The 23,428-nt window shown below is 41.8% G+C and overlaps 1 protein-coding gene across 1 annotated transcript in view; it reads right to left on the reverse strand.

Moving 5' to 3' along the window:
* The window catches only part of kcnh4b (potassium voltage-gated channel, subfamily H (eag-related), member 4b), a 148,956-nt gene that overhangs the window by 23,923 nt on the left and 101,605 nt on the right, over positions 1 to 23,428 (reverse strand). Inside the window, exons 11-13 of the mRNA XM_041173819.1 lie at positions 22,856 to 23,070; positions 11,823 to 11,861; positions 7,698 to 8,059 (exon numbers count right to left, since the gene is read on the reverse strand). Coding sequence (XP_041029753.1) covers positions 7,698 to 8,059; positions 11,823 to 11,861; positions 22,856 to 23,070 — 616 coding nt within the window. The remainder of the gene's footprint in view (positions 1 to 7,697; positions 8,060 to 11,822; positions 11,862 to 22,855; positions 23,071 to 23,428) is intronic.

Here is a 23,428-nt window from a genome sequence, read left to right on the forward strand (position 1 = left end):
CTTTCATGAGCTCAGGGTGTTCCAAAGTGTTGTACAGCTAATATATTTCTGAAGTGTAGTCACTGTTATAGAAGCATGGTGGCCAATTTCCACAGAGCGAGCTCTGACAAACAGCAATGAAATTAATAACTATATTTCCTGCTTTAGTGATGTTGGCTGAAGGATAAATATTAGCCAGCACATCTTACCCTTCTTTGCAATAGAAGTAGTGGGGCCGCAATTTAACACCTTAATTCAAAGATGGCACCTCCAACAATACAGCACTGTAACATTAGCCTGCTTCACACGTTCAAGTCTTTGGAATAGGATCGGAACACACAACCACCCCACTCAGAAACAAAGGTGCTACCCATTGAGCCAAGGCTGAACCAGACTGACGGGATCATCATCAAGGGTGACAGCAGAGGGAGAGGCAATGGCAGAATGGGGGAGGAGACATGGCAGGAGGAGAAATATAGGACAAAAACAGAAAATGCTGGAAAAACTCAGGAGGTCTAACAACATCTGTGGAGAGAAAGACAGAGTTAATGTTTCGAGTCCGTATGACTTCTTCAGATATCGGAATTGGGAATGACTGAAACATGATATATATTGTCAACTTTGACAGTAAACCCACCAGCGTAAAAAAATATTGCGTGCTTTCGATAAGAATTCTGCATTAATTGCTTTATTGCCAAAGCCAATGTGATTCTCTCATTTCCAATTCTCGCTTGCTGCCAATTCTGCAGTAGGGGAGAGATTCTGGAATGAGAAAAAATTCAGTGATTGAAGAATCACAGAATACTGGGTACTCTGACATTTTTTTTATTCATTCATGGGATGTGGGTTTCACTGGCTGGGCCAACATTTATTGCCCATCCCTAGTTGCCCTACACACAACAAATCCTTTACAGAGAGCAAGCCAGAGCTGACTATTTGAAGCTGTACTCTGCAGAGGGTAATTAAGGAGCCCAAACTCCAGCAACAGCTCCTACCAGGTATGTATAGAAACACTTGAGGCCTTCACCTGCCTCTCACCTCTCAGTCTCTTTTCCACACCTTCTCCTTTCCTCAATTGCCACTAACAGACTCTCTACTCTTTCACTATTTGCCTTCCCCACACCACTGGAGATTCAGTATGTATCCTTCATACATTCCTCTTTTCTGCTGCCTGACTCCACCCCTTCAATCATCCACAGCATCTCAGGGAGTTGGGAGAATCCCAAGTATCCAGACCTGCTCCTCCTTTGTGTCTCTATATTAAATTCTCTCAGTCAAACAAATGTTGTTTTCTAAGTTGATTAAGCTACAAACAATTTGAGAAGTCCACTACATTCCTTCATTGTTTTTTTGTTAAATCAGGTTTGTGCTCACCAAGATAATAAATCTTAGGGAAACAAACATCCCCATGTACATGGACACTGCTAATGCCAGAATAAATTCAGTGCTTTTTAGTAATACATGAAAATTTAAAACTTTTTTTCTTTTCTGTTCAGACAGATCTATTTCAAAGCATGGAGACTAGTTTGAACCCTTTTCTCCAACTAATGCTCCCTTTGACTGTGGTCTATGTGCTGGGAGTCCAGGATCACTAAATCTATCTGACCATTATTTAGTTAATCCATGCACAGGATGTTGTGCTTCCCCCCAAGGGGGACCATCTGAAAGCTCATTTAGTGGAGAAACAAATGAGATTGGCATTCAAACGCAGGACTTTGGGTTGGGAGTTCAGCATCCAAGCATATAGTCCATGTGTCCTGTGATCCCTCTCTCTAGCAGTCCATCGAAACAAGGAGGATACTGGCCAAGGAGTACAGCCAGTGGCAAGAGCTTGCACATGGAGCCTTTTGATGTAGGGACTGTTGTGCTGTAGCTACCACATAGTTTTGGCTGACCTGGAAGTTCTCCCACTCCCACTGTCTGCCATGGACATACTGGAAGGGTTTATAGTTTGATAACCAACCTGTTTGGCCACATTATGAACACACCTTCCATGGCCATCAAGTCCTGTGTGGAACTAGAACCTGGAGCCTCTGGCTCAGAGGTAGGGACACCATCCATTGCATCACAAGACCTCCTTTCTCCTATGATCAATATGGAGAAGAGGTAACTTATTTGTTAGTCTGCCTATATTCAAGAATTGATATGGGAAATCTATGTCACAGCAGGTGAACTAAATTAGTTGAAGTCTTGTAGTATAGTTGTTTTTAATTTAGATAAAAGGCTAGTAACTAATTTAAAGGTGTTTTTACTCTCCAATTCAGATTTTGGATCAGCTTTCGGGCAATATTCTCCACCATTTACATTCCCATTCCATGGTGCAACAACTAATTTGCAATTCCTACTCAGTCCTGCTCTTCCCCCATTTACACTCCAACCTTATTCTGCATGTCCCCTCCATTCTGTTTATCTCTTTCCCATTCCCAGTCGAATTTTCACTTGACATGACTCCTTCCCATTTATACCATTTTCAGCCACAGAGTTGTAGCGTGCTCATCCAGGCTGTGTGTGTGTATACAATAGCTGGCTGCAAATTGCTAACAGGTGAATCATTCCTAATTCTTACATTACACTTTCACTCCATTTTGCTTTAGAGTCAGATCAGGCCAATGCTACTGTTATAGCGTGAAAAGTTCTGGAAAGACAACAAAGCAAAAACACTTTTAAATTCACACCTATGCATCAGTAATTGTACTTTGTCATTTGTTTCAATTGTCTCTAGTGTCACCTAAGTTTTTCCTTGCAAACTTTAGCACCAGATAATTAAATATAATTATCAGCTTGCTTTATGTTTCACCTGCCTCTGGCAGTGACTCATGCAGTTTTCTAACCCACATTCCATGCTATGTTCAGGATTAGCAAAGAAAAAAGCAAAGGGCAGGTCTGTATAATTTGTTGCTGCAAAGACTTCCTCCTCTCGATTCCTATGTAAAAGCCCTGCCACACTTCATCTCTTTCTTCAATATATGAGGCGTTATTGGTATGTACGGTTCCGATGTTGGACTGTAGCTCAGGGTGCAAGTTCATGACTTGTTATTTTTAGACCTGACAACATTGGTGTGATTTGTGACACAGTTCACGATATCAATTAAATAAAATCAAGCTGTGCTTATTTTTCAGTGATGTGCATTAAAAAAGGTACATTAATGAGCAATTGTCACTCTGGCTGAATGTCAGCTAGCTGTGTCTGTACATCCTGAAAAATGCACCAGGCCCACAGTCCTTGCTCATGTTCCATTTCTCTTACTGTGCAGAAAATGACACTCAATGGTGTAGATTATTGAGGGGCAAAATGACAGATGGTTAAAACCATCAATTACCCCTCTCTGACGGATCTAGGTCTCTTATCTGGGCAACAATTTTTCATGATTGTTAACCTTCAGTTCATTACATTTGTGGTAGATTAGCAATAAGGCACACCCTGGAGCAAGGAGACAAATTCAAATAGCTGAAAATTCAAAAATGATCCATTTTTGACTTCAACGTTAAAGTGCTTGGTCAGCTTGATGTGGTCTCAAAGTGATGCTGGGAGTCAAGTCTCCTTGCTTTCATAGTGAAGAGGTAGAGGAGATGTCAAACAAGAACCCAGACAATTTCTCCTCCGTGTCTGAAGGGATGACAATGGTACCTGCTAATTACAGTTAGACAGAGTAGTGAGATACCATCCTTCCCATACCTTCCCAATTAGATATTTCTTTTTTCATTTAAGGATGAAACACCTGTGCCCACTGGCATCAGGCGTGTTCGGTGGCATGAGCGGACAATATAGCCAAAAATCGGTTTCACAACATAGTGAAACCAGTTTGCAATTGTCTGCTCCACCTGCTGATGGAAGGCCACGTTTCCCACTATCAGACATCGGAAGCCTCATTGTAATACATCTGCATATCATTATAAGCCCAGCCTGCCGGACTCATCTTCCCCTCTCCTGCTGGATTGTCTGCCCACGTTGGCATGTTTGCAAGCCAATGTGTTTCACAACATCATATAAAACGCGTGCACTTGGCGGGCTGCACTTTGAGGTCGAACTTGGAGTTGAGTGCACAGTAACATTGTGGAGTGCTCGCCTGGGTCGCCTGTTGGACTTCAAGATTGAGGCACAATGTTGGGTGTTGGCGGGGGGGGGGGGGTGCGCGGTTGGGGGAAAGGGCTACCTTGCGGTTGAGGTGCATTGGTGGGGGGAGTGGAAGGGGTGCCCTGCGGTTGAAGGTAGCACACAAGCATTTGCAGGGTGGAGGGGTTGGCGGGTGGGTGAGGGAAGCGGCCGTGCATTAGGGACACCTTGTATAAAGTGACCTGTCCTCTGCAGCTGAGACAGTTCAGGTTGCAGACACATTGACATGCTTGGAGTTGGGCCTCTAGCTTCGCTGCCCACTCAAGCAACACATAGGCATGAAAGTGCCACCAAGTGCACCAGAGCCTTTCACCCCTCGGGCACAGACTGCAAACTAAAGAGCGCTTTAGTGGATGACAGAACAGCTGGATGACTGGGCACATTGGACAATCTCCTGGCAATGCTGGCCATGGAGTAGTCTCTGGTGGAGACACTCACAGCCCCTTGCAATGTCATCATCCCAGTTTGGATCAGTCTCCCCCATGGTTCAAGCTAACAGGGCAGCCTTGCAGTGCGGGTTAGGAGAATGCCTGTGCCTGAGCTGAGAGCACAGCCTGCAGTCCAGTGGGCAAAGCTGCCGCCAATCAGTCAGGTGGAGCGGGGCAGAGGTGGGTGGGGTTTCGGGCAGCCATGCAGCGCACTAAACTCTGCCCATCCAAGTGGTGACCAGCGCCATCCGGGATGCATTAAGGGGTCTTCAGACTTAACCAAGACAGTTAACCCATGTGTCTCTCTCTTTCATTCTGCAGGAGGAGTAAATCAGGATCATGGAGCCTGGTGAACTAGCTGTATGCCTGATGGCCTACAGAGAGCGGAGACGATGGAAAAGTGAGCGACCGAGGTGTCTGGCTGCACAGAGGGAGCAGCAGCATCCTCTGGAAGAAGAGGCAGCGGGGGCTCCCACACAGGCTGCTGAAGAGCCACAGTGAGCTGTCGCTGGTTGGCACCTAGCAAACCCAGGGTCTATAGATGCTGCCAGCCAGTGCTGCAGATGACTGAGAACCAGTGCCACCGAAGACTGCGCATGTCTAGGGAACTGGTCAATCACATCTGTCAGCTACTGCAGGATTTGGCGTCACGGGGACATGAGGGCATCCACTGCCAGTGGCTGTGAAAGTGACCGTGGTGCTCAATTTCTATGCCAGTGGCTCCTTTCAGGGCTCCACAGGTGACCCTCTGTAGGATCTCTCAAGTCTCTGCCCACAAATGCATCCATGAGGTCACAGAGGCCATCTTCTCGAGGGCCACACAGCTTTGTGCATTTTGCCTGGGACCAGGACAGCCAGGATCCAAGAGCAATTGGATTTGCCCAGATATCAGGTTTCCCACAGGTGCAGGGTGCCATCGACTGCACTCTCGTGGCGCTCAGATCTCCAACACAACACACGGTCACATACGTCAACCACAAGGGCTTCCATTTGCTGAATGTGCAGCTGGTGTGTGACCAACACAAACTCATCCTGCAGGTCTGCGCACTGTTTCCAGGGAGTGTCCATGACTCCTACATTCTCAGTTGGTCATAGATCCCTGAAGTCTTCCAGGGTCCACAGAGGCTGCAGGGTTGGTTCCTCGGGGACAAGGACTACCTGCAGAGGCCATGACTGATGACACCCGTGCGGCGGCCTCAGACTGCAGCAGAGCGACGCTATAATGAGGCTCATGCAGCAGCTCACAACTTGGTGGAGAGGACTATTGGAATGCTGAAAATGAGTTTCCGGTGCCTGGACCGGTTAGGTGGAGCAATATAGTCCACAGAGGGTGTCACACATCATCGTCGTCTGCTGCGCCCTTTACAACCTGGCGCTGTAATGGGGAGCGGAGCTGGCTGAGGAGGAGATGGAGGAACTGGAGGTCTCCTCCAATGAGGAGGACTTTGATGGTGATGTGGGAGAGGAGGTCCTTGAAGGCGACCATGACAGGGATGAGGCCCAGCAAGTCACTCAGTTGTATTCAAGAAGGTAACTTACCACCTTCTTGAGGGCAATTAGGCAGGTGCAATAAATGCTGCTTTACTGGCGATACTCCTACGAATATCCTGTGAATGAATAGAAAAAATATACTGCTTCACAAAAACTGCACCTAATCAGGTGCCTGCTTCAGCACCTACAAGCAAGTTCAAATTACTGTAATCAGCAAGTAAGACCAAAATGATGTGCTCAATCCAGATTGTCAAAAAGGCTTGTATTATTAACACAGTACCCATTTAACACCTATCTCCGCTCTCTCACCAAAATGAGTACTTTACAAGGGACCTTTTTGATTCTAATGGATCAGAGAGAATCACCCAGCAGTATCACTGAGTTATTTCCAATGTTATAGAAAATCGAGGACCATTTTGTAGCTGAGGAGATAGAATGCAGGCAAGAAGATTCTGAACCCTGCTTCTGAGTCTCAGATTGTTTTGTCAGAGACGGTCAATATATCTGTTGGGAAAATCAGTGTATAAAAGGGTTCTGTATTTACTTTCTCACTTGGATAAAATGTTTATAAATAGCATGGTCATTGCCTTGCAACTGAAAGCCACAATAATCAGCCTGACCAAGGTCATGGTGAAATTCCACTTTGGAAGAGAAACAAAGAAGGATTTTTTTTCTCTCTAGCGATGACTCACAAATGAAATCACTTCAAAAACTGTGCGTTTTGAAACCATGCCCATTGCTCCAATGCTATTCCTGACTGTGAATTATGGAGGAGATCAGGCAAGCTTCTCCATTTCTTTAAAAGGGAAATTTCACCTCCAAATGTCTACATTTATTCTGAAACTTCCCCGACATCTGTTCTGTCTGGAAAACACATCGACCCAAGTCTGCCACAAATAAAATCAGCTTGTTCATTTAGTGACGATAACAAAAACTGCTGGAAAAACTCAGCAGGTCTGACAGCATCTGTGGAGAGAGAGAGAAAGAGACAGAGATAATGTTTCGAGTCCGTATGACCCTTCTTCAGTTCTTCTGAAGAAGAGTCATACAGACTCGAAACATTATCTCTGTCTCTCTCTCTCCACAGATGCTGTCAGACCTGCTGAGTTTTTCCAGCAGTTTTTGTTATCATTTCCGATTTCCAGCATCTGCAGTATTTCGCCTTTAGTTCATTTAGTGATTTGTTTCCATCATTCACCAACATGACAATTCCGAGGGAATCATCTTAGACTCATTCTGGCACCTGGTCTATAAATTAGTTTGCAGAATTTGCTACCAATGCAGATGACTTCCCCAATCCTATTGACCAAGTAGTAAAACATTACATAACATTTGTATTATTCAGTAAGAGAACTGATCAATGCCCAAATTTACCATAAATCACATGGGCCAGGGTTTCCGGCCCTTTCCGCCCGGCGGGATATTACGGCCCCACTGAACTGAATGGAGATTTAAATGGCTCACCACATCCTCTGTAGGGGAGACACACTGCGGCAGGGCCATAAAACCCTGGCCACGGTCTTGTGTAAATTGGGTTGTTGGAAATACACTGGTGCACTTGCACAACTTGAGTGTTTTTTTCACAAATATTTTTCCGTTCTTCATCCAGCTGCAGTGGCTTATACTGTGCCACGATAATACATACCGAGATCTCACATTGTCATCACATTTTTTTGGAGCCCTACCTAGGACTTAGGTCTGGAGGTCCACAGCAGTTTAGAGATGGTAGAAGTAGTTTTGCTGGCTTTCGTGCATTACTATTTCCACCATTAAATGCGATGTCTTCCTTCTTGCGTTGGGGGCTTCCCCCACTTCTGCACTTTCCTGGTGACCGACTGCCAAGCCTCATCGTCGAATAATGCTTGAGGTCATCTCCGAGCAAGCTTCCGAGTGACCCCCGTCGGATTGGGCTGTTCAAACCAGGCAACGTGAGCTTCCTCCGTGTCTTAGTAGCTGGTGAGAGGTGCGAATATTCGTTTGGTTCATCCTCGGTTTCCAAAATGGAGGGAAGTTTCTTATTGGAATTGTCACTGCTCTCCAAGCGATTCTAAGAAAATAAATAGAATTGTCTCATCAGGCTGTGCTTTTTTTTGAAGTGAGAGATGCAATGACTCCCAGCCTTTCATTTTTAAAGAATTTGGCCCAACAACTCCCCTGCTGATGGGGTTCATAGATTTTCTCATTTCTTGCGAAGCTTTGCTCCAAGTCAAGCTGAACTGGAATGCAACTGTGCTGTTGTGATATTCTAGTCAGTATACATCCCCTTTTATTTCAATGTAAGGAAAGCACCTACATTTCTGGCATTAGGTGTGGGCAGTCTTATAAGGGAGAAAAGACTAGTAATAAAAATATAGCAGTGAAACCATCTTGTTCGCCTACTTTCTTCCTTCCTCCTCGCTTAGAGTTTCTAAATGATGGTGAGTTATGGTTCCTTCGGTAGTGACTATCCTCTAGTATCTCATTAAGTAGCCATTTTTCAGATGGGACACAGGACAGAGGATGTAAGAAGGCTATTTGAGTGTGAGCGCCAACCTTTTGTCACCCATCCTCCATACGCGATTTTACCCTTTCTAGTACAGACACTGAACCCAACTGCAACATCTCTACACTTTCCTCAGCTGAGGTCAGCTAACTCGGCAGAGAACAAGAATTGGGTCTACAGGGGCCTTCTAGGCCTGTCTGACCCAGCACCCAGATCTGGGGTGGTCAGCAGTCACCGTGAAAGTGAGATTGAATTAACTGAGCCAATTATTGAATACCTTTAGCAATTACATTCACAAAAGGAAAACACTCATGGCTTGGATGTGGCAAGGTGAGAGGAATGTGAGCCATGACAGAATATGAAGGGTCTAATCGTTAATTTTTTCTTTTGCACAAGGAAGAGTGTTCTTTTTCAAGTTTAGCAAGTTTCTGTGAACAATCCAGAAAAATGAATTTCTACTAGAGTCTGTAGCGGAGGGTGAATTTGAGGTGTTGTTGCAAACGTGCTCAGATGACATGTTTAACTCTTCTCAGCCCCAAGGTCCCAGAACATCCACCTGGACCTATAATATATCATATTGTTACAATCCCCTCAGGGGAGGCTGTAAACCAAATAACCACATTTTCTGAATGACACCCAAATGAAAAAAAATCAACAAGATTCCACTTTGTGTAACATTTACTTTAACACGAATCAGAACCAATGCGAATTAAACATGAGTTAACAAGCAAATGATACTTCAAATAAAAAGGTAAATTTCATTTTAAATATTCGATACAACAGAGAAAAATCGAACATGGTCACAAGCATGGAGCTCCTCAGGGGTCAGTGTTGGGACCCTTACTTTTCCTGATATATTTTAATGACCTTGGTGATTAATTTTGGTAGGAAGAACATGGAGATACAAGGCAAAATAAAGGATATAACTCTAAAGATGGTGGAGGAGCAGAGGGACCTGGGTGCATATGCACATAAATCATTGAAGGTGGCAGGACAGGTTGAGAGAGCAGTTAATAAAGCAGACAGTATCCTGGGCTTTATTAACAGGGGCATAGAGCACAAGAGCAGGGGGTTATGTTGAATTTGTATAAGTCTAGTTCAGCCTTAGCTGGAGTATTATGTCCAGTCCTGGGCACCGTATTTTTGGAAGGTTAGGGAGGGATTAGAAGGGGTGCAGAAAAGATTAATGAGGATGGTTCCAGGGATGAGGAGTTTCAGTTATAAAGATAGATTGGAGAAGTTAGGACTGTTTTCCTGAAACAAGAGAAGGTTGAGAGATTTGATAGAGGTACTCAAAATCATGAGAGGTCTGGACAGAGTAGATAGGGAGAAACTGTTCCCACTCATGATTAAGAATGAGAAGGTACAGATGTAAAGTAATTAGTAAAAGAAACAAAAGTGATATGAGGAGCAATTTTTTTATGCAGGGAGTGGTTACGGTTTGGAATGCACTGTCTGAGAATGAGGTGGAGACAGGTTGAATTGAAGAATTCAACAGGGAATTAGACTGTTATCTGAAAATGGGAGAAGGTGGGGGAATGGTATGAGGTGAATTGCTCATTCAAAGAGCCAGTGCAGACATGATGGGCTAAATGGCCTTCTTCTGTGCCATTTGATCTATGACCTGTGATTTGTATTGCCAGTCTTGATGGTGCAGCTTTCCAAAGTTCCTGTTTAAACAACTAACCAATAACACCCGGATTCACAGCTTGGCTCCTTCTGGTAAAACATCCAACTCTTTAGCCTCTCTGAGCTATTTACATTGCCTTCCAAGTTTTAGACTTTTTTAGCCAGCTCGCACAGTGCCTCCAAGATCCTGTCTCCTCTTCTGCCAAACAAAAAAGCTGACCTCTTCCTGAGAAAGATTTACTTCCTTTCCTCACAATAATTCAATGTGTTCCTCTTTCTGTCTCTGTCTGTTTTCTCTTTGTATCTGCATCTGTGTGCTGATCGACTTCTGCCTCCAGCTCTCCCATCTTATTTATAGCAGTGGTTTCTTTGTTTGCCCTCTCTGTATCTGCACAACATGGCTTTTTGTATTTTAACTACCTTCCTGTTGGTATACCTTTCAAGTCAAGGGTCGCCAGGTCTCATGGAGTAATATTTCTTATGATTCAAGAAAATTACAATTGATCCTTATACAGTTGAAGGGTCTTTTTCAAACATTCTTTAAAATACAATTACAGATTCCACAGATATTTTAAAGAAATTACAAATTTTCCTTACTGTCCTGCTTCTGGATCGAAAGTTGTCACAACAAGACACATCACTCATCTCCAATTGCATAGCAAAATTGACCACAATGATAATAAATACAAGAATGGTTCAACCTCAACACAGGAAGCATAAAGCAGGTGGCTCTGGAATATATGGCAAGGATTGTAAGAGGCTTTCAGGATGGTTAGGCTGAAAAAAAAATTTTTTACACTTTGAAGGTTTTTGTAATAAAAATTAAGTGGGGGCAATTTGTGTGACACAGTTGGTTAGGATCCTTTGCTTGAAATTTTGCTCGCAGTTCTCCTGATTTACTGCCCTCACTTTGGCAGATGATCAGTTGAACTCCTGAGAAAACAGGTTAAATGGCTGAAAATGACCATAAACAACATTTATGTTGTGCCTTTAAGGTTTCCACTGATCTGCTACCATAGTTGTAGTGAGACAGAATGAGCACCTCTGGCAAAAATTCTCCTATCATCCTTTCAATTCAGACACTTGGGTTCAAATCCAGTCCAGTGAGAAGATGAATATCTTCCCAGCTTGTTGGTGAGCTGAAGTGAGAGGGGGAGTGAGAGCTTTGAACTAAAATGCCATGCTGACTCTGGAGTCGGGTCCTGACCTGACTCTGGAACATCTCTGCGGGGGAGCCCTTGGAGAATACTGTCCTAAACCAATGTATAATTTATCACTTTAGGGGGTATAACACCAGCATCCTGTTAAACTAGGAGTATAAAGAGTTGAGGAAGTCCCCTGAAGCCTAGATTTTAAAGTTATTGGGAACTGATTAAGAATCTTTTTCATAACAATGGAGTTAATTAATACTAATTAGTGAATTCTGGAGAGCTTTGTGTGCACTTGGAACCAAAAATACTGTGAGCAGGTTCTGAGATAGAATTGCAGTTGACACCAGAGAGTACTAATGAGATAATGTGAGAACTGCCTATCTCAGATCAATAACTTCAATATAAGTACAGAATGAGATTTTCCAAAATTTTCTCAGGATTGTCAAACAATTCCTTTTGTTTCCCAGTTCAATTTATTGCTCATTACCACCCCAAGCTTACACCACAATAAACAACTCAGTGCACACAGAATAAAATAGCCACCATACCTGAGAAAGTCTTGGGGATTTGGCAAATTTTGAGATTCCCTGTGAAAACAATAGATGCAATTAATATTGTGCAGTCAACCATCTTCCTTTGACAGCATGTTCCAAACCCACAACTTCTACTACCTAGATGGACAAGAGTAGCAGACACAGGGGAACACCACCACCTACCAGTTCCCCTCCAAGCTACACACCATCCTGACTTGGAACTATATCCTCTTTTCTTCATTGTTGCTGGGTCTAAATCCTGGAACTCCCTCCCTAACAGCGCTGTGGGGTGTAATTACACCACATGGACTGTAGCGGTTCTAGAAGGCAGCTCACCACCGCCTTCTCAAGGGCAGTTAGGGCTGGGCAATAAATGCTGGCCTAGCCAGTCACACACACATCCTGTGAAAGAACATATAAGAAACTAGAACAAATCAGCTGCTCCATGTGAACCAGTTACATCTGAATCTATATTTAAGAGAAGCTAACGGTGATTATCAGACTGATATTACAACCAGAGTATATTAAAGTAACTGGTATTGGAAATGCACTGAAAGATGACTGTGACAGGAAGCTAATAAATTTATTTTGATAACCTTTGATCTTAACTGGTTAAAAAGTGGGTGACAATGGCTGTGTTCAAACTCCAGGACATGGGTTCATGATGAGAGGAAGGCCTCGTTTTGATGCCAGATGTTAATTAAAATTAGTTTGAGCAGATTTTACCCACAGGCTGATGGGGCTGGGCTCATAGCACAAATGTGTCCAGGTAACAGCCTAGTCAGCAGTGACTCCAATAATCCCTAAGCATGGCTGCTGTGGGAAATGGGAATGTCACAATGGGCGAAGCAGTTCACCATGACAGTATTGTTTTTCGAGGAAAAGCACTGAAATCAATCCACCTGCCACCTGCCGAGAAAAATAAAATAATGCCTTGCACCTTATTAACAATATTGTGTGCCACAACCTTATGGCCATGACTGTCCTGTTAACCTGCAGCCTCCAAGTGGGAAAGGTCATCTCCCAGCATGCCTGGCTACTTCCTTTATTGAAGATATGGGAGGATATTGTGCTGCAGGAAGTTGATAGGATTTAACTTGTGCAGGGACATAGTGGTCAGGACTATTTCTTAATACCAACAGTAACTAACCCATTTACACATTAAAATTTCCCACTTGGAATATTCAGCTATTTTATATATTCACTACTTCCAAGGTTAGCACTCCTGTAAAAGGTGAAGCAGATCTGGAATTTCATTTCAGTTAACAATTGTCTTAAAATAGGACAGACATTAATTTATCACCAACATTATAGCCACAGTGTGGAGAGGAAAATAAACAGCTCAAGACCTTCCTCTTACCAGCTGCTCTGAGGGAATGTTTATAAATTTTCGATTTTACAGCATTGTGTGGGAACAGCTGCTCCTTAATTGCCATTTTGTAACATGGAAAGTTATTACCAGAGGCCATTTTGCCCATCCTGTGTCTGATTAACATAATCTTCCCACAATCATAAGCTGTTAGCTCTAACCTGCGGGCACAGAGGAATTATGACACAAGGTAATCCCACCAAAACAAAAGGTGTTATTAATATTGAGCACAGAACAATTTCTCCATTTGATCCACTAAACTGTCAACTACCTTTAATCACATCAAGCTACCAACATCCTGAACACTTGAGAGTAATAAGCTTGTAGAGTCCAGCAGAGTACTAGGAATTAGTAAGGAGCAGGCTGTGTGAATTTCCTGCTTAGACAGTCATAATCTTGCACAAAGTGCAATGCTGGGCAATAAATCTGGACAAATAATCTTACATTTTTTTCAGTTGCAATTCCATTATTGAAAAGTAATTTTAATTACTGAAATCATGCTGAAATACTGACACCACCACCATCATGTTTGTAGCAGAATACGGCAAACACTTGCTTTTGGTGCATCTGGCAGGAAGCCAGTTTACAAGTGCTGGTAACATTTCTGGTTTCCAGGGAGTCAAACAGGAAATACTGGAATAGAGATGCCAGCTTGAATCTGCCCTTGTGTTTCAGTGCCTCTGAACTGGGATCAATGTGAAATTTGATTCCCATCTTAGTGGGACAAAACTCACACATATAAGTCATCCTTGAATTATACTGGCATGGTGATAATGTAATGTAAGGCAAGGCGGTCCTTTCTGTAAGAAACTTACTTTTACCACATTGTTAAATGCAATAAAAACTGCAACAGTGCAAGAAAAGTCAGATAAGTTCTCAGATGTGTAGAATATTTCTTCACATAGTAACAGCCTCCCAAGATTTTACTCATAGTTAGTTGGAGGAAATGGTTCATTTTTAAAAAATTGTGTTTGTTGTAACACAGCAAAAATGGTGGACAAGCCTGGGTAGCTCATGCCATGGTGTCACCAATGGTGGGAGGTCTGAATAACCGGCATTACATATTAACTACTAACAACATGAAATGTAATAGAAAGGTGATATATAAAAACATTTGGTGCAGTGGTGCAGCAGTAATGTTACTAGATAAGTAATCCAGACTCCTGAGCTAGTAATTCAAAACTCCTTCATTGGCTAAAAAGCCCTTTGAGATGCTACTAAAGGAACTAAATAAATCACTGAAAAAAGAGACAGGTCAAAGCTTTTCATCCTGCACTCATCAGGACATTTGCAAGAATAGCAAATGTAAAGGGAACACCAATTTATACTTCATGAGAAGAGGGCGCTGACTGGCTGGTGAGTGGACTTTAATCAGTAGAGGCGTTGCCATGGAGAATGCACCAGTTAACTGATGACTGACAGTTAACTGTCAAACTTTGTTTAAATTCAAACCAGGCAGGTTGACTTTGATTGGTCAAGGCATTGCCCTGGGGAATGAGTCAGAGAATAGCCGTCACCTATTTTGCTCAGTTGATACGAGCACAATGTGTTCATGTTCTTTCTGTCTGCAAAGAACAGGGCTCTTTGTATTAATATAAGTAGCTTCTAGCATTTTAGCATGAAGATAGCACCTAGATTGGGCTCTACCTTGGAGATATGTATATGGTTCTATGTTAACAATAAACAGTTTATGTTCAACCACACAAGCCTCCAGACTTCTTACTGAGACACCAAACGAGCTTATAATGTGGTGACAGCAAGTGAAGGCCCCCGAAATCCCTGAGTTGGTGAAGGACCCCAAAATCCCAAGACACGAAATAGGAAAGGTACCACAGCCTGACCTGAGCAGAGTGCACCTAATTTGAAGACACAGCTGGAGATCACCTAAAAACTCCACTGCCGGCGGAGGCTGAAGGGCAGAAGAAAGATCCACCGTGCAGCTGAAAAGGAATCCACCAGAGCACGTGGAGGTCCATTGCCAGACATGATCAAATGCAGAGTCAAAACACCTAGCCAGACCACAAAAAGGGTGAGCAGAATACAGAAAAAAAGCTGAACTAACCATTTAAAAATAACCAGTGCACGAATAAGGTGGAGCTTACCAATTGTTTAACCAGTAGAGCTGGAAGAATGCTGCAGCCAGGCTAGTGCAGTCATGTGGTAGCCAATCTCGACTGAACGATGAAAAAATTTAAAACAGAAGGCAGAGCAAAAAAAAAAAAATTGCCTTCAAATCGATTTCCCAAGCTCAGAGGAGCAAATCGCTGGCTAAAACTGTTAGTTTAAGAGGTTTCCTGCAGAACCCAACAAAACCTGACAAGCATGGGAAGAAGAGAGAAAAAAAAAATAATTACTGTGGTGCCATCTTGAAAAAGAATTTAAAGCTGCAACTCCCTCTTGTGTGATGTCGTGCATGACTGCACAACAATACCCCCCACCACTGTTCTGAAAAACAGCCATGGATAGTAAATTCAAACTACCAGACCAATTTAAGCTCTTGCAAGGGTCAGACCAGGTGCAATATTGGGTGTCATGGAGAAAAAAAATTTAGATTACAGGAGTACATCAGGATTAAGTAGGAAATCAGAGGAAGTGCAAGTTAATACATTCTTGTACTTATTTGGCGAAACATCCGACAAGGTATGAGACAGGTTATAGTTGAATCCTCACTCACATTTGGTGAGATATTAAAAGTATTTTAAACTCCTAAGCTGTGGAGAGCACAGACCTTAAAAGAAGGTCTAGCACACCCCCAATAATGCACCAAAGTGGCAAGGAGACCCCAGGGCAAGGGAGACAATACCCAAGCAAAATGCAAGATGGTCACAGACCATGTCAGCGCAATCAACCGTACGAGCCAAAGAGTTTAGTGCAGAGCAAAGAAGAGGCTGACAAGCAGCTGAAAGACTTACAATGGAACTTTTTGAAAATGCCAACAAAGTGCCCAAACTGCAACAGCAAGTGGCAGCATGGAGCGAGCAGATGACGGTGCATGAGGAAAGTTCACTGATGTAACCCAAAAGCGACAAAATCTGCAAAAGAAAATGAAGTCGTTCCACAGGAACATGTTCATATCAAGGCTGAGTTAGCAGAACTGAACCAGAAGTACAGCCACGTACAACAACAGGCATAAAAGGTGCTCAAAGAAGCCGATGCCCTGAAAGACTCTTTGAAGAATCAGTACGTGCCTCTAGAGAAACATGAGGAGTTAAAAATATATTGAATACTACCTCACAAAAAGCTGTGTTGGAACTATCAGTAATGACAAAGTAATGTGCTGACATGCAGCATAAGTTAGCAAGAGGTCAATAAGAAAATGGACAGTTGAAAGAACAGCTAATCATCCTTCAAGATCAAGTGCAAAAGGAGTACATAACCCTTCAGCAGCGTAAAGAAATGAAGGCTGCCTTGACCAGCAGAATGGAGGAATGGCAGAAAAAAGCTGAGAAAACTCTGTTAAATTACAAGCAAACTCAAGAAACCAATTGAACTTCTCAAAGAAAGAGAAAACATGTTGAAAGACCTTCACATGCTACAAGGATCCCTCAGATCAAAGTTTGTCCCTCTGGAGGACAAAGAGAAGCAAAATGAATTTAATGTCACTCAGAAAGAACTGCTGGACCAATTGGCAGAGAAGACTTGGCAATGTTTAATATTCCAGGGGGAGCCAAGAGGTACAAGGAAGAGACTACAGAGCTAAAGCAAATGGTTGGACATTTGGAAGAAAATTTAGAAAAATATTACATTTCCAAAGATATATATGAAGAAACAGAAAGTAAGTTTATTAATGATTTGCATGAAAGGGCTGGGCGAATGAAAAAAGTGATGAAGAAGTATGCAGACATTGAACTACAAAGTAAAAGACTGCAAGAGTAAAAGGGAAAGATGAAGAATTCTTGTGTATGGGAGCAACAAAAAGTAGAAAACTTGCAGGTCCAATTTCACAGTCAGGGAAAGAGTTCTTAACCACTTTTGCAGCAAACCCAATTGAAAAAGAAAATGAACTTGGATATTGTTAGGCTGAAGAACCAGCTGAATGGAAAAGAAGAGGCATGGAAAGGACAAACCATAGAGCTTTCCAAGCTGTGAGCGAATGCTGAAGTCATGAGTAGCACGATTACAGAACTGAAACAGGTTAAGCCTTCACTGGACACAGACCTGGCCAACAGTGAAACCAAAATAAAAAACAAGGGCAAAGCTCTTCTCCAGGCGAAGAAAGAAAAGACAGAAATAATGTTGGGAAACGTAGATCCAACAGTGCAGATCAAGGAAGTAGAAGGAAAAGCATTGGATGCCTCAAGCTTACTGAGAACCATTGAGTTGTTGAAAAATGAAAAATCAAGAACCTAGAATGTCAAGAAAATGTTGAACAGTTTCAAAAGAAAGTAGAAGTTCTCACAAAGTGAAAAGTCTCAGAAACAATGAGCAGAAATAAAAATTAAAAATGTGAGTGTGAAGGATAGCACAGAGGAACTAGGCTCTGCTAAGGAGAAACTGTTCAGTGTAGACAACCAACTTTCACATATGGAAAATGAGCTTCCTAATGAAAAATTAGAACCTGATGAACTTCAAGAATCAGAAGTCTCTATTAAGTATCAGGAAAAATGCCTGGAAAAGGAAAAGGAATTATTGGTGAATCAGGACGGTTGGTTGAAAGCAGAAGTAACCACCAAAACCGGTGGAACGTTAGAACTTCATCGCGAAAAGAGCAATGAAATTCTTGAACTTCGATCCAATCTGAAGAACATGAAAGAAGAGATGCATTGTACGGAAGAGCAAATTCAGACTTTCAAAACAGAAAAGGAAAATTCTAAGAAACAGATTGAGGATCTGATGAGTGAATTGAAAGAGTCTAAGGAGCAGTCATTGACCATGGAAGAAAGACTCTGAAAGGACCTGAATGCCCAGGTGAGGTTGTTGAGCCTGTGTAAGGGTCCCACAGATAAGTCTGAGACAAAGACAACTGAACTCACCAGAGTAGTTGCTGAGCTGAACGAAAAGATTAATCACCTTGAAAAAGAACTGGAAAATATGACAGTAAACAAATATTTCATTAAAATTGTGAAACAAATGGAAACGAAAGTTCCATTTTTGAAACGATAATTTCTGGGAAGAACATGGCAGACTCCATGGACAAAGAAAGCCCGAGTCCATTCTAAAGATGAACAGAGTGAACATTCCCTCCGGAAGGAACAGGATAAGCCCATGGTATCCAATCAAAGAAGATGGATTATTGACAAAGAAAAACATAACACTAAAGAGCGCAAGAGTCACGCCAGATGTTGAAACCCAAGTGTTTGGAACATCGAGTACTACAATTTCAACTCCGCACCAACAGTCAGCCCAAAAGGACCAAGACTACTACTATTCCAAATGAGAAGAGAACAAGATTTGGAACAATCATAAAGCCTCCAGACTGTCTCAATTTGTAAAGTCAGAGACATGGGGGAGAAGGGGTAGCATGGAAATATTATATTGTAAACATGGTGGGTAAGGACTTGTGGGAGGTGTAATATAAACATGTTCAGGTTAGTAAGGGTTAATGTGGGACTGGGGGCAACAGAACTGCCCATATAATGATGCAGAGATGGTAGATTATGTGTAGTGAGAGTCTGAGAGAAGTTGGCATGAAGCTAGCACCAAGTTAGGGCTATACCTTGGAGATATTTATATGTAGTTGTGTGTTAACAATAGACAGTTTATGTTCAATCACAGAAACCTCCAGACCTCTTAGTGAGATACCAAACCTTACAACAACACACACTCACACACACACTCACCCTCACATACTCACCCTCATACATTCACTCACGCACGCACTCACACACTCACAATCCGATGTCTACCATTTGCAGAATTGAGCCTTTCAGCCTTCTAATAATAACATGATGAATTTTAAACTATCCAACAACTAGGATATAATATTTTGGATTAAGCTCAGCAATTGCTTAAACGTTCATTTAAACACATTCGGATTAGACTTTACGATGTATTTTTACAAGCAGTGAAAGCTTTGTGAAGACATCACCCTCCCACCAACTTTCTATCCTGCATACAATCTCAGCCCCTGTCATCATAACAATATTAAACCACAATTTTCTGGAATGTATTCCAGATTAGTATACCCATGAGATGATTCCTTCATAAAAATAGTGTCCCATGTGATATGTTCTGAATCTGATTTCTGCTGTTGACTTAGGTAAGTAGGCCACAGTGTGATGCATCAATAAACAGCCGGCTCTCAACAGAAGTTCACAGGAACACATGCTTTAAAAGGGACTTTTTACGTGTCTCTTAATGTGATCAATATTCAAGTTAGGCTTTTTTTCTGGCCGGGAGCAAAATGGTTTTAAAGCTGTGGAAGACAGTTAGCAATTCTGCCATTATTTAATTGTCCCTCCCCAAGTATCCTGCCATATTGTCCACTAAAATAATGACTTTGACGACCAGAGATAGAGGAAATCTCTGTTCCAATTAGATGTATGTACAACCCTCCTGCACCAAGCATTTTCCTTCTGCAAATTATGTTTTAATGTAACTCAGACGACATCGCCATTTGAATAGCCATCAGAAAATGTAACCCAATTTCTCATGGGGATGCATTCACAATACAAATGGTAGATCACATCCATTAATATCAATAACAAACAATGGATATCAATTAACAAGATCATAAGAATGACCATGCACTGTAGGAAATAGAAAAGGTTCACACTGGTGCAGTAGGGTTCCTCTTTTGAAGCTGGACATTGCAAGGGTAAAGCAGAGGGCATTTGCCTACATGGCCCAATCAATGGTGTCCCTGCCCGGTAAGTGCTTAATGCTGACATGAGCTGCCAAGGAAAATGCCAAGGTGGATGTCAGGAAAAACAATTGGGTGGTCACTTTAGCAATCAGACCACTGATATTTAATGCAGCAATGAGGCCTTTACATTTTGCTTGTGTAAGGGCGCAAGCACAATTCTCTTTTGCATTTATTGATGTGATATTTACTATGTGATGTTGATCACAGTTCGTCCAGGGTTCTGGTGCACAGCTTTCACTATTTATGATGCTGTCAGAGCCAGGACACTTGGCCCCTACTGTTTCTACTTGCTGATCTCCTGATGCTATCACTTGGGTTGAGATCCTGCTATTCATCCCCTGCTACTGCTGGTCAAGTCTTAAAAGTACTTTGTTGCCAGTCCCTATATTGGTAACTAATAGCTGCTTCCTGTTACTGGTTTTGCACTATGATTGGTCAGTGTGGAGCAAGTAGGAAAGATAAAATAGAAAGACTTGCAATTATGTAGCACTTTCACCACCACCAGATGTCACAAAGCGCTTTACGGCCAATGAAGTAGACAGCAAAGATGCTTCAAACATACAGAAAAAAACTTTTCTTTTTAAATTACTGATAAATTGGCCATGTTTTTCTCATGATCAGTGGATTAATGGGGAGGAGTTAAAAACAGAAAACTAATTCCTATATTACACAGCAGAGTCAATTGCCACAAAGCAGAAACTGCTGCAGATGTGGAGTACCTTCGTGACTCAGTGACTTATTAAGACTGACCATCGTTAGCCTGAGCACAGACGGTGTTACTTACCTCTCTTCATTATTGATTGTACTCCTCTTCTTTAACACCAAACAGGAACAGTTGGAATTTGAATTTATCATTCAAATGAAACTCAGTTCTCCTGCCTCCACCCACCCAATCAGAAGACAAAAATGGCCATGAGGCAACATCATTTAGATATTTGGCAAAAAAAAAACTTGCAGAGAAAATGACATAGATTGCATATAATTTAGTGACTCTTTACACCGAAATCTTGAATCTGGAATGAGTCAGCCGATTTTAGATATATACTCAATATGAACATGTTTTCGGAGTTAATCTGACAGATCAGATTAGGATGGTTTTTAGCAAGGAATAATTTTAATAAAATATCCAGTTAAGAGTAAGCACATGGAAAGAAGAGTTTCAGTGAGAATGATGTGGTAAGTGTTGCTTGCAAACAAAACACCAGGTGTCATGACTTTAATGCAATGCTGTGTGTTGATGATGGTCCCATCTCATTCATTGATCTTCAGATTTCTTTCCCAATCTTGTTTTTAATTAGTTTTTTTTGGCATTAAAATTGACTGGACAATTCACTAATTACTCAACAAAAATCTCTGACAAGCAAACTGAAAATAAGATGGCTTCTTCTGGGGCTCAACAGCCAGTTTACTGAACATGACATGCAGCCACATAAGAACACAAGGCAGACAGAGTTGAGGATGGCCATTTTACCATTCTTAGCTCATTCACGCAGAATTATGCTATAGTTTCCCCATCACATTCTCCAATAGTCCTGGAATGTTTACTTCCACTCACCTATACAGAAGTCTATTCTGCATGGTGCTCACATTATCCACAAAAAAAGAACTCCCTGATATCAGTCCAAAAATTATCTTTTAGCCATGTTACGTTGCAGTAGTGTTCCAAATGTAACATTTTCCTCCAACACCTTATGATTCTCCACATTGAATGTTTGGGTTGGAAGAGTTGGAGAAATTCCAAGAAGATCCAACAATGTATTACTTTCAGAATTATTTAGATTCAGACAGTTTAAAGGTAGAAAAATTTGAAAAATGAATCTGGATGTATCGTGCAATGCATTTAAACCAAATCTTGAGTGAGATACTCAAATGAATTCAATAACTCATACGGGGTGACACATTCGGTGATGACATATTCTGATGAATAACTTTAATGACTCTTTAGTCTTTGTTTTGTCTTTGTGCTCATCAATGTAGGTTGGATTCCAAATAGTTTTCTTGGAAGAAAGTTTCTATTGATATTTAAGGAAACATACTTCACAGAGGCAGATTGGCCAGACCTTTATTCCAAGGGTAGAACCCAGAAAAGTGCAACCATGTCAAGTTATATACAAGTATCCTGCCAAACTCATTAAAATGTGCCCAAACTTAAATTATAAAATGTGTGAAAAAGACTAGAAATCAGTGTAAACAATCAGGAAACACCAAACCTACACCATATTTTTTTTCTTTGAAAGTGAAAATTTAAGTTTTAATTTTTTTACCCATCATTCAGGCACATGTTTAAGAACCTATAATCAAGGATGATTTAAAATTTTTAACACAAAATTATATTTATGTCATACAATGCATTACAATGTAACCAAAGGAATAAAATTGCAGAATAGGGCTCAGGGAGTAATGAAAAAACATTCAAAAAACCACAATAGCCCATCAGAAAAAATCATAGCTATTTCCTCCAAGAACAGTTGGAAGCAACTCGAATGTGACAGTTGGGGGTGTGGCCAGTTTTGTAGGCGATCATTCATTTTATTGGAGAGCTTAATGGACAGCAGTAAAAGTTCGAGGAGACTTGGGAGTATTGTAGTTATTTGCACAATGCCCTCTGCCCTAAACTATTGGTTTGCATCCAAATTACCCAGGTCTCCGGCAGAAACTACAGTGGAAACCCCCAACCTTCATGCCTGAGCCCAAGCACACAAACAGGAAAAAACAGAATTACCTGGAAAAACTCAGCAGGTCTGGCAGCATCGGCGGAGAAGAATAAAGTTGACATTTCGAGTCCTCATGACCCTTCAACAGAACTCAAACAGGCAATTGTGTTTCAAAAATGGGATTGCTAAAAGTATACTATTTTCAGAGGTTTGCTCTTACCAATGCTTCACGCCCTTCTTCAAGGTTGAAGGTCAGGACATGGTGGATGTCAGCGAGGAATTTGCTTGAATATTCAGGATAAAGTTCCAATACCTCACTCAGGCCTCTCAGACTGATGTATTGAAGGTCACAATAAGTTAACGCTTTGACATCAGCATTTGTTTTAATCACCCGGCCCTTGGTTGAAAGGTCTGCACCAATCAGGTCCCCTTTACCTGGAGTGGAAAACAGTGCAGAGCATCTTTCAGTACCTGAAATATAAATTAATTTCAAATGCAAATCTTTTAGGCAGATGTGAATTGGGGAAAGTAATCATGAGCAGAGATATATGGGGACCTAAAACAGGAGTGAAGACAAAACTATTTTCAACAGGTTATCCAGGCATAATTAGAGAAAGACGGATGGGAAGGAGCTTGTGTGAGGCTTAAACACTGGCAAGGACCGGTTGAGCCAAATGACTTGCTTTTGTGCTGTAAATTCTGTGTAAGCAACATATAGGAGGTCTTGTGGTGTAGTGGGTGGCATCCCTGCCGCTGAGCCAGAAGCTTCAGGTTCAAGTCCCATCCCAGGATT

Source organism: Carcharodon carcharias, chromosome 23 (genome assembly GCF_017639515.1).
Source record: "Carcharodon carcharias isolate sCarCar2 chromosome 23, sCarCar2.pri, whole genome shotgun sequence".
NCBI lineage: Eukaryota > Metazoa > Chordata > Chondrichthyes > Lamniformes > Lamnidae > Carcharodon > Carcharodon carcharias.